The sequence below is a fragment of the Sciurus carolinensis genome, chromosome 1 (genome assembly GCF_902686445.1).
Source record: "Sciurus carolinensis chromosome 1, mSciCar1.2, whole genome shotgun sequence".
NCBI lineage: Eukaryota > Metazoa > Chordata > Mammalia > Rodentia > Sciuridae > Sciurus > Sciurus carolinensis.
In genome coordinates this window covers 151,896,643-151,909,362 of record NC_062213.1, presented here as the reverse complement: position 1 = coordinate 151,909,362, position 12,720 = coordinate 151,896,643, and the positions used below count along the sequence as shown (strand labels likewise).

Below are 12,720 nucleotides of genomic sequence, written 5' to 3'. Positions count from 1 at the left end.
ACCTTCATGGGACCCAGTATCACATACCCCTGTTAATCAGAAGCACCAATTCGTTGGACTAGATTTGGTGAGAGGTGAAACATATGCTTACCTTACAAAGCTGGGCAAGGTTTCACAATCTTCTTTCAATTGCTGGTGGTCCCTACAAACCTTTCTAGGCATCCTGAAACATATTTTGAGTTCTGGGTGAAGAAGAGAGACATATATTTATGAAAAACCAACAATTCAGGAAAATATGTGGTAAATTCCAAGTAAATCATGGAAAAGAAAGAAAATGCTATGTGAGTTTAAAAAGACAAGTCATCTTAAGGTGAAACAGATAAGTGTCACCTTTTTATTTCTCAAAGCTTTACTTCCATTCGAGATTTTACCCCTCCCCACTCACTGTTCCCTAATAAGTGTTTCCTATTCATGTCAAAGCCAATATAATATTTAAAATAGAATTCATTGCATCCAACCAATCTCCACATTAAATTTATTCCATTCCCATACTGCTACTCAATCTACAAACTATCTTTGATTTCTTCTTCTTTTATTTTTTTTTAAACCAGGAATTGAACCCAAAGGCACTCAACTACTGAGCCACATCCCCAGCCCTTTTTTAACATTGTATTTAGAGACAGGGTCTTGCTGAGTTGCTAAGACTGGCTTTGAACTTTCAATCCTCTTGCCTCCACCACCCAAGTCACTGGAATTACAGGCATGTGCCACTGCACCCAGCTTTTCCTTTTTTTAATGACCCACATCTATCTGTTCCTCATAATGACTGAAGTCATGTCTTTCTCCAAAGTATCTTTCATATCCGTTACCATGTTATCCATTTTTCCATTGCCTTATTTCCAGCTCCAGTTATCTTCCACATGATAATCTCTTATGTGGTCTCATTGTTCATATGTCCTCTGACATTTCCCACACCATTCCATGCTGCCAAATGAGCTTTCTGAAACACAAACCTGATACCTCTTTCCTACCTGAATATTAAAGGCTTTTATTTCCTTCAAAGTAAAATTATACTCCTTTGCTTGATATTTGAGATGACCTCATGATCTGGCCTTTGCTGCATGTTCCTTTTTTATTTCTTGTTTTTTCTTACTACTTTTCTTATTATTTCTTACTAATTTTTATTTCTTACTAAATTTACCAACCTGTAGTTTTTTGGATGGGCCTTGATCTCTTTCAACTTCCCTTTCTGACATTTTACCCTGAAATGACCATGTCCCCTGACTCTCCTGGAGCCTGATCAACTACTCCAAAATGAAGCCTCATAAGAGCCTGCTATTTTCTACTCCCACCCCCATAAGGTAGAAAATGTACCTCTCCTAGTGTTCTCTAGCAGCCTATGAGCCTATGAAGTTGTTCATTCTCTTAGTGATTTCCTCTTAAGATTATGAGACTCTTAATAATAGGAACAATGCCTCAGACTTGAAAGATAATTTAAAAATCAACATTTATCTTATCAAATATGTAATATAGAGAGATAATAGGTAAAGGTATATGAACTAGAAGAAAATTTTAGTAAAGGGTTTACACTTGGAAAACTGATCTCAAAATCCACACAATCTCCATGTTAAATCAGGTGGTCAGTTCTGTCATCCTTCTGTAACTTGTCATTTTTTTTACTTCATCCTCGTTAAAGTGTTTTCATTATTTGGCTTCCGGGACTTCAAGTCTTCTGATTTTTCTCCTAGGACCCCAGTTCCTTCACAGTCTTCTTCATTGACAAATCCTCAAATCCTCTTACACCTATCATCTTCCTATCTATACTCATTACCTTGGTGATCTTATATTTTCAAGACTTTATATGCTATCCCTGTACTACTAAGATCAAATTATCTATCTCTCTTGGAATTCTCCCCTGAACTCAGAACCTATTTGACATCTCTAACTGATTGCACAACAGAAATTTCTAACTTAAATTTCCAAAACTGAACCTCCAATCTACCTACAACCCGAGTTCACCTGATGTTCATCAGTCTATAGCATGTTCATCCTTCTAATTGTTCAAACTAAAACACACTTTTAGTCATCCTTGACCCTTCTTTATGTCACTCCACATGGTCAATCCATAAGCAAGATATTTGGCTCTTGTCTTTCCTCTATCCAGAATCCAACTGCTTCTTAGCATTTCCATTGCTACCACCCTGGCCCAACTCAACGTCACCTTCCAATTGCCTTACTACATTAACCTCCTATTGGATCCTGTTTCTACCTTAGTTCTCCTCAGTCTACTTACAAGCCTGCAATCACAAATATCACTTTAAAACAAGCCACTTCTTTCATCCAAACCTTTGAGTGGCCCTCCATCCTACTCAGAATCAAAGCCAAATGTCAGGATTGAACTATAAAACCACATGATCTAACTCCCCAGTACACCATCTCTTCATCCCCCTTGGCCACTCTTGTTCAGACATGCTGGTCTCCTAGGATGTCCTCAAGAAACATCCTGTCTCTGCCTTAGAATCTTCCTATTTGCATGCTTCTTCATTTACCTTAAGCCTTGGCTCAAATTTCATCCTCTTGATAAAGCCTTACCTGATCACCCCATTAAAAATAAATTCCCATATGCATTCTCCCTACTCATCTCCTCTACTTAAGGTTTTTTTGCATAGTATTTATAACCATCTAATATATTATTCTGTTTTACTTAATTAATTTGTTTCCTGACATTCTTCTCCTTCCAGATGTAAAGTCCTTTGGGGCAGGAATTTTTACCCATTTGTTCATTGCTGTACCCCAAGTTGGACATAATAATCTCCAAATAATAGTTGCCAAGTAAAGACACAATTCACATATTTTGTATTTCTGAGGGCCCGACAGTGACTGGATTGCAGTAGTATTTCACTCAACGTTCATGAAGTCCCTATAATTTCTGTATGCACTTTAAAGACCAAGAAATTAAAATTTCTTGGATTTGATTCTATGATGCTTTGTGAGTTTCTGTATAGGTAGGACTTAATGACAGCTTTCTGGGTGCTGGGGAGATAAAAATCTCTCAGAAAAATGCCCTCTTTCGCTCTGTTATATTTTTACTTGAGAGTGGTTGAGAAATGCTGATTGAATATGGGGGAGTGTACTAGGGTACCTTTGACACAAACTTGCCCAAGGTTTTATAATTATTCAGAGCAGTTGCAGCATGATGTCAATACTTTTAGGAGCCAACACATATAATTTGTCTGTAATGGAAACTCAGGGGAGTTGAAAATGACAAGATTGATGATAAAATTGTGTCATACTATAGAGCTTGTTTTATAATGCTTTGCTAAGATTGAGTTCATCTATTGGATCTTAAAATTGTGGTGATTCTTAAAAATATAGTCAGTGGGTCCCCCTCGTATGCCTCCTACTGGTGTGTTTAACAAACTTCCCAGAATTTCCCTGCACTTCCACCATACACTGGCATTTGAGAACCAATGCTATAAATCATGGTAAACTGCTAAATGTTTTCAGCTGGAATTTTGCATACATTCTGTGTATTTGCAACTTATGTCTGGTTGAAGAACACCCACATTTTTATGACTATACAACTAGGTAAATCTGACAAAGGAATGACTGGAATGTCTTTCAGAATAATGTGTCATATGCTGCCTCACAACAGTATTTTTCTCTATCTGTTATAGGTCAATGCACAAACTGGCCCAGTTGGAAAGACTTGACTTAGGCAATAATGAATTCAGTGAGCTGGTAAGCAAATGCATTTTCTAAACTTGATAAATACATTCCAGGAGATTATTTCTTTTGCACTGTCTTTGCAACCCCAGGTATTAAATCATTGAGTGTACATTTGCATTTGCTAAATATACAAAATAAAATCTGAGAGTTAAAGTGATTGTATAGTAAGCCATAAGGAACTGTATATTAGGTTACACCAAAAAAAATTATTGGGGTTGAAGCAGAGACATATTATTAGTTTGAGCAACAACTAGGTGGCAGGCACCAGGTTAAGTGTTTTACATATGTAACCTCATTTAATCCTGATTTGACATGTTGCCATTTTTAACATTATGGAAATAAATGCAAGATGGTCACTGACATGTATAGCTATTATGTGGCTGACCAGAGATTAAATTGAGACTTGATTAACTCTAAAGTTCAAACCTGGAAATTTTTTTCCCTTGGAGGTTGCTTGGTAGCGTGGCATGAAAGACGGGAGTCACCAAGGGCATTTTATTTCCAATTGTATTGAAAGTGTCTTAAAACCTCACTGCCAGCAAGATTGGACAATTCTGCTTATTCCTTTCAAGCTTCAGTTTTCTTTAAAATATGTGTGGAGTTCAGTATCTCAAATGCAAATTAGAAAGTAAATATTCCTTTGTAATTCTCCCTCTTGAATATTTTCAAATATCAAAAGTTAAACTCATCCAAAGTATATTTTAACTGTTTTCATTTTTTTATTTGTTGGTTTTAGATACACGACAATAGGGTGTATTTTGACATATTATACATACATGGGGTGCAACCCATTACAATTTTGATCCCATTTTTGTGGTTAAACATGATGTGGAGTTACACTGGTTGTGTATTCATATATGAGCATTGGAAAGTTATGTCTGATTCATTCTACTGTCTTTCCTATTCCCATACCCCCTCCATTTCCTTCAATCCCTTTTGTCTAATCCTATGAACTTTTAGAATTCCCTTCCCTACCCTCCCTTGTTATGGGTTAGCATTCACATATCAGAGAGAATATTTGACCTTTGGTTTTAGGGAACTGGCTTATTTTACTTAGCATGATAGTCTCCAGTTCCATCCATTTACCAGAAAATGCCCTAATTTCATTGTTCTTTATAACTGAGTAGTGTTCCGTTGTATATATATATATATATACCACATTTTCTTTATCCATTCATCTGGTGAAGGACACCAAGGTTGTTTCCATAGCTTGGCAATTGTGAATTGAGCTGCTGTAAACATTGATGTGACTGTGTCACTGTAGTATACTGATTTTAAGTCCTTTGGGTATAAACCTAGAAGTGAGATAGCTGGGTCAAATGGTGGTTCCATTCCAAGTTTTCCAAGGACTCTGCATACTGCTTTTCAGAGTGACTGCACCAATTCGCAAGTCCCACCAGCAATGTATGAGTGTGCCTTTTTTCCCACAGCCTCGCCAACATTTATTGTTACTTTTATTCTTGATGATTGCCATTCTGACTGGAACAAGATGAAATCTCGGTGTAGTTTTAATTTTCATTTCTCTAATTGCTAGTGAGGTTGAGCATTTTTTCATATAGCATCATATTTCTTCTTCTCTGAGAACCTGTTCAGTTCCTGTACCTATTTATTGATTGGTTATTTGGTTTTTTGGTTAAGTCTTTTGAGTGAAATTTCACATTTCTAATATTTCTCACTCTTAATCAAAAGTCTATTGGCAGTCATGTGTGGGCTATTGTTTCTCTTATGATAACAACTTGTAACGAGAAAATGGGAAAATATTTTTTCTGGTAAGAAACACGAAGAAGGGCTCAAATTCCATTCTGAAACTAGATGTGATCAAGTCAGAGATTATTACCAGGTGATTCATTGAGTATGACCTGGCAAAGAGACAATGAGGAAAATAGATGACTAAACTTAAACATTTTGAAAGCCTAATGAGAATGGAAGTTAACTGAGAAGCAATGTAAATATTCTAAGTAAGGTTTAAAGTAGAAATATCTACTTATGGATGTCTTTGTAACAACAAAAACTTCTAACAAAGGGAAATACATTTCTAACAGCAATGATTACCAAAAGATAGTAGACAAAATTCTAGGAACCTAAGAGCTACTTAGGATTATTTTTTGATTACTTTTTTCTTGGATGGTTTTCACTCAATATGAAATTAATAAGCATCCATTTAAGATAATTTAGAAAGTTAAGAGAACTGTAAAAACAATAGTGAAAGTCAATCATGATCCCATACCCATATATAACCATTATTAATATTTTTTGATATATTTTCTCCCTGCCCCTGTTTCTTATCATGAAGTCAAATGAGTATTAGCTGTGATAATTAAATGAGCTAAGATATACAAAAACATCATTATTTGAAGTCACATCAGATGTGGGACTCTTCATTGACTATCGAGGGCCAAAAGCCCTGTGGTGGGTATAGTTTTCAAATAGATGTATCCGGTGAATTAAAACTCCCATATTGGTCCTGAACTGGTAGAGACAATAATGGAGGCTTCACAAGCAAATCACTATGAGTGAAAAACATACAAGAAAATGGAAAAAAATTGAGAGCAGAGCAAGGGGGACAAAGGGATCAGAGTTATCCCGAGACAGAGTGAGGCCACACTGACCATCCTCCTAATACAGCTCCAGCCCCCAACTCCCAGTTCCCAGCCTCCTGAACTGCCTCTCCCCTCCTGCCCTGCACTGGAAAGGTGAGGGTTAATATGTAAAGGAAAATGTCATTTAGAGCCATCAACAACTCTGCTAGGGGGATCTTCAACAAGAGTCAGTCATAAGAAGCAAAGTAAGCTTCTCTACAAGCCAGAAAGAAGAGTCCAGCCAGAGGAGACTAGTAGCAGATTGGAAAGTGACTTGTACATGGTTTAGAGTTCAGGAACTCAAGGAAACTCAGCAGGCAGCAGAGTAAGCAAGAGCCCAGTAGGCAATGGGCCACAAGAGAGGGCCGCAGGGACTTCAGGGGTCACTAGAGCAGCATCTCCCCTTATTTGGGAGTGTCCCTTGTCTCCACTCCCCTACACCTTACAAAGGGACTCCTGAAACAGAATTAATTGAGAAGGATTCTAGGAAGGTCCTGTTCCTGTGCTATTCAAGCAGGAAGAAGGTCAGAGAAATGTGATTTGAAATTTTACTGTAAATATGGCATAATGTGTACTGGTTAGGTGTCTACATAGGTATTTCTGTCTACCAAATTGCAATCATAGTGTGCATTGTTATTGAACTGAAATAGATTCTCTGCAGGCACTATAATTCACCAGCTTTCTTTGTAGCTGAATTAGGAAGGCTACCAAAAAGTGAATTAAAAACCTGAATGTAAGAGAAAAAAATCAGAAGTTTGATATTTTATTATATCATATTTTATACACATAAAATAATATAAATAATTAATGTTTAGATTACAACGCATAATAAAATGAACCCTGTGAAGCCACATGAACCCTGTTCATATGAACTAGAGCATTGCCCATCATGTGCAGCCACATGTATGCTTTTCCCCAGTTCCATCATTCTGTTTATCCTAGGAGGTAACTACAATTCTGAATTTCTAAAAATATCCTCTTGCTTTATCTCCAGTGGTAACTATAGTCCTGAATTTTGTTTAACATTCCCCTGTTACATCCCCCCCTTTTTTTTGTATTGGTAAGTATTATATAGTTGTATTTTGCTTTTTTCTTATTTCTATGAATGTGACTGTACCACAACTCTTTACCCCTTCTTGTCTTCCTGGACAGTCCCTTTGTCCATTTGTTATTACCATGTTGCTATGTGTACTGTTATGAGTACACAGGTGCAAGAATTAACCTAAGGCACAGGTTTAGAAGTAGAATTTCTTCATTATCAATTATCAATATATTCATCTTTTAAAATAATGCTTTTGTTTTTCAAAATAGTTGTACTCATTTACCAGGAACATGTAAGAATTACCATATGTCCTCTCTTCATCAACGCTTGATATTGTTGGGCTCTTTATTTGTGTCAACATAATGGCTGCAAAATGGCATCTCATTTTGCACTTCATTTGCATATCCCCAATTTCTAGTGAAATTGGTGATTTTTCCGTATGTTCATGGCAGTTTGTAGTAGCCTCTTCTGTCAAATGCCTGTGTATGTATTTTTGCCCACTTTTCTATTGGTTATCTTTCTCCTTTTGGCTCATAGAAACCTTTGTACTCTCATAAAAGAATATATATTCCACCCATATTCTAGTTATTAATCCTTCGTTGGTTAAAGGTGCTACAGAGGGACTGGGGTTGTGGTTTAGTGGTAGAGTGCTTGCCTAGCATGTTTGAGGCATTGAGGTTTGATTCTCAGCACCACATATAAATAAATGAATAAAATAAAGGTCTATCAACATCTAAAAAAATATTTTTAAAAAAGGTACTACAGATACCTCCTCTCAGCTTCTGAAGAGTCCTTTTGCGTTCCACGTGTTGTTTTCATTAATAGAAGTAGTTAATTAGAACACAATAGAGTGTATAATTTTTATGTGTGTAGCACATTTTGTGTCTTGCTTAAGAAGTGATTTTTCCCAAAAGTCAAAAATATTTTTTTCATGTTTCTTGGAATAAAAATTTTGAAGATTCCATTTTTTTTGTGGTCAAGTATATTTCCGTGTGAGTTTAAATTTTACATTCTGCCTTCTATTCTAAACAAATTCTGTTTTCCATGTGACATTTATTGAACAGTTCTTTCCACATGCATTTGGCTTTAAAGGTATTGACTTTGTAATGCAAATTTTTATTGACAATGGAAAACTGACATTTTACAATGCTGAATCTTTTATACATCAACATGACATATATCTCAATTCATTTGTCCATTTTTATATCTTTTTGCTAAGTTTTATGACTTTCTTCATAAAAAGGTCTTGCATATTTTTATTTCCTTGCAAAGTACCTTACATTTTTGTTGAAGTTATAAATGTACTTCTTCAAAAATTAGTCTGCAACTGTTTGTTGCAAATACACAGCAATTCATTTGATTTTTGTTCTTCAATGTAAATCTAGCCATTGGCAAAACTCATTTAATAATATGAATAATTTTCCTGCAGATTCCTTAGGAATTTCTATGTAGCTAATCAAGTAGTCTATGAAAAATCACCATTTGCTTTTTGCTCCTCAAATTTCAAACAGTTTTCTTTGCATTTATTAAGATAACACTCTTTTATTTTTATTTTTTTTAGAGATAACACTTTTTCCATTTTAATCAATTAATGGCATGAATTATATAGAAAGGATTTCTAATGTTAAACCACTTTTCCAATTCTAAAAAAAAAACACAAAATGATCTTTATAGAACCATAATCATGACCTTCTATCTAAACTTTCATCTATGTTATGTAACAAAGTATCTGAGACTTGATAATTGATAAGCCATGAAAATCTGGTTTTTTTTTTTTTGGATTCATCTTTTTATTATAGTCAACTATTATAACTAAGTTTCTAGTAACAAATTAAATGCAATACAAAAAAACTACTGATGAAAGCATTTGTCCCAAAATGTAGGCCAAAACAAAACCCAAACAAAAGTCAACCCATTATCTTACATATCCTTTGCATTATAGTTATCATTTGTCATTTCAAAGGAGCTTTCCTTCATGGAGATTGTTTCTTAGTTTAAATTTAACATGTAAATCTTAGCAATTAGATTGGTTTCTAAAACCTAGGGTGTGCTGGCAAAATATGTGGATTTTGTGCTTTTGCAATGAAGATAATTCAGAATTACAATAGCCTGTTTCCCAGAGGAATAACAATTTATAAAGAACAAAGAACAGGTATGAAGGACGATTCTTTTACTTATTCTGCTGTCTGTGTGCACCTCTCTCTCTCTCTTTCTCTCTTTTTTTTTTTTTTTTTTGAGTAAGTTTGAGTCTTTTTTTTTAACTATAAACAAATGGGGTACCACTTGTTTCTCTGGTTGTACATGAAGTAGAGGCATACCATTTGTGTAATCATACATTTACATAGGGTAATGGTGGTTGATTCATTCTGTTATTTTTTTCCTTCCTCCCCACCCCCACCCCTCTTTTCCCTCTATACAGTTCCTCCTTCCTTCATTCTTGCCTCCCTCCCACCCCCCATTATGTATCATCATCCGCATATCAGCGAGATCATTCCTCCTTTGGTTTTTTGTGATTGACTTATCTCAGCATGATATTCTCCAATTTTATCCATTTGCCTGCAAATGCCATAATTTTATTATTCTTTATGGCTGAGTAATATTCCATTGTATATATATATACCACAGTTTCTTTATCCATTCATCCATTGAAGGGCATCTAGGTTGGTTCCACAATCTGGCTATGGTGAATTGAGCAGCTATAAACATTGATGTGGCTGCATCACTGTAGTATGCTGATTTTAAGTCCTTTGGGTATAGGCCTAGGAGTGGGATAGCTGGGTCAAATGGTGGTTTCATTCCAAGTTTTCTAAGGAATCTCCACACTGCTTTCCAGAGTGTCTGCACTAATTTGCAATCCCACCAGCAATGTATGAGTGTACCTTTGCCACTCATACTTCAGATAGAGCACTAATTTCCAGAATATATAAAGAACTCAAAAAACTTTACACCAAGAATACAAATAATCCAATCAACAAATGGGCTAAGGAAATGAACAGACACTTCACAGAAGAAGATCTACAAGGAATCAACAGATATATGAAAAAATGTTCAGCATCTCTAGTAATAAGAGAAATGCAAATCAAAACTACCTTAAGATTCCATCTCACCCCAATTAGAATGGTGATTATCAAGAATACAAGCAATAATAGGTGTTGGCAAGGATGTGGGGAAAAAGGTGCACCTCTCTTTTAAAAGAGGTTACCAGATAGGGTTTATGACTTACCTTTCAAGGGTCAGAATGGTAGTCAGGGGAAATCTGCCACTGATAAGCAGGAAAATAAATGTAAAGAAAAGAAAGCTTGTCCCTAAGCATGAAATAAAATGAAAGTTTAAATATCCCTAGGATAAGTATTAGATAGAGTAGAATCTCATTAATGCCTGACTGTCCACTCCATCAAGACAAGCAGATGGAAAGTAAGCATGTATATTTTCACAACTTATGGATAGTTTGGGTTCATAATACTTGTGGGTGAAAATTGGGAGGTGGCATTTGAAAAGGTCGGGTAAGCAGACTTGATAAAAATTATTTACAGATAAAATTATTTAGAGATAAGAAAATCTGGTTCTTCAGCTCTGGGTCTGGAAGCTCAAGATGAAGATGTGGCAGAAAGTGTCTGAGAGGCTCATCTGCCTTCCAAGAGGGAGCCTTGTTGCTGGGTCCTGACAGATGGAAGGCAGAGGGGCAAGAGAGGCAAACTCCCTTCCCAGCCTTTTTTATAAGGGTATTAATCTATCCAGAAGAGCAGAATCCTCATGGCTTAATCACTTCCCCCAAAGGCCAATTTTAATACCAGCACAGCGAAAATTAAGCTTCAACATGAATTTTAGAGGAGCCTTAGTAAAACCCTCTCATGAACTGTTCAGTTCAATCCTTCTCGGGATTTTTAAAGATTTGTGCTCATGAGTGAAATTTGTGTACATTATCTTGTACACTTTATCTCTGGGTTCTTCTTAGTAATCAGTTTTGGGAAATTATCAGATCTCATCTCTTCAAATAATTGCCTTTTATATTTGTTCTCACCACTTATGGAATTTGAATCAACTATGAGTATGATATCAGAAGCATTTAAGAAACACAAGCGACCTTCATTCATTATTTTATACATTTTTCATGAAAACATCATCAGATAATGAGTGATTTTTAAATATTAATTTCATGTCCTTAAGGAGATTCTTTCTGCCTCTCTGCTTAAAATTATCCAGTAGTCATTATACAGAATTTGAGAACACAAAGGTAAGATCATTGTGAGAGTATTTCCAACATTTTTGAACTATTTATTATGCCACTTACTAATAGAATACTTCTAAATTTTAGGCCACTGAAGTTCAGATTAAAGAACAAAACATGATTTTAAAAACAAAGTGCCTAAGTGACAGCAGCAAAAATATGTCAAGAACATGAAAAATATTCTATGTGTAAAAGAAAAACAGCAATTTTTTAAACACAATGCAGAGATCAACTGGATTTATAAATTCAGAGAATTCATAGGAAATGAATAGCATGATTTTAACTCACATTCGAGACAGTATGTCAGGCAGTCTTTAAAAACATTTTAAAAATTCAGTTATCTGTGGATATTTTTGGAAGATTTATATTTTATAAAATGTCTTTATAAAAAACTTAAAATTATTCTATACTCAAACCCATTTAAATATTTAATAAGGCTACAGATTACAATAAGGAAGAATTTTTAATCTCAATATTCAGATGGATTTTGTTTCTATTGTTTTTTTCTCACTTGGTTTTACAAAGTCAAATGAAAATTTCAAAGAAATAAACAAAAAATCTTGGAATGGAGATACTCTAAATGATCTAACTGAAAAGAAATGCCAATGTTTGTACAATCTGTTCAGGTACGTAAGAAATAGAAATGTGTTTTCATAGAAATTTGACATACTGTGAGTACTTAGGCTAGAGTTTCAACTTGTAATTGAAATTGATTAGCATTAAATTAACCTCACTTTATTAAAAGCACGGCAGTAAATAGTCTCACCTCCCTAGTTAGGCCAAGGTGTACTCATTTAACTACTAAGATGCAAGTATGCCTGAGGCAAGCACTATTTGCATATCCAGTAGTTTCCTTTATCAGTAACTAGAACATAGTTTTGTAACACCTGCTTACCAAATTTTTTCAGTTATTCTTCAAGTAAAGTTTATTTTTAAAAAAACAAAATAGAATTTGCCATTATATAACTGGTTACTCTGTTTTCAAGGAAAATACTTAAAACAACCTAATTAGTAATTGCTTTATTTTCCTGCATTTGTAAAACTACTAAAGCCATAGATTGTATAAGCCTCAGACATTTTCAGAGGTTTTTATTCTAGTGAGCCTTTCCAGCACCATGATCAAAATGCACAACAAGAACAACTTAACAGAGGTAAAACTTATTTGTGGCTTATGGTGTGGGAGGTCTCAGTTCATAGACAGC

The 12,720-nt window shown here is 35.1% G+C and overlaps 1 protein-coding gene across 1 annotated transcript in view; it reads left to right on the top strand.

Moving 5' to 3' along the window:
- Lrrc7 (leucine rich repeat containing 7) overlaps positions 1-12,720 on the top strand; it is a 518,752-nt gene that overhangs the window by 334,443 nt on the left and 171,589 nt on the right. The window contains exon 8 of the mRNA XM_047519214.1: positions 3,618-3,681. Within this exon, the coding sequence (XP_047375170.1) occupies positions 3,618-3,681 (64 nt within the window). The remainder of the gene's footprint in view (positions 1-3,617; positions 3,682-12,720) is intronic.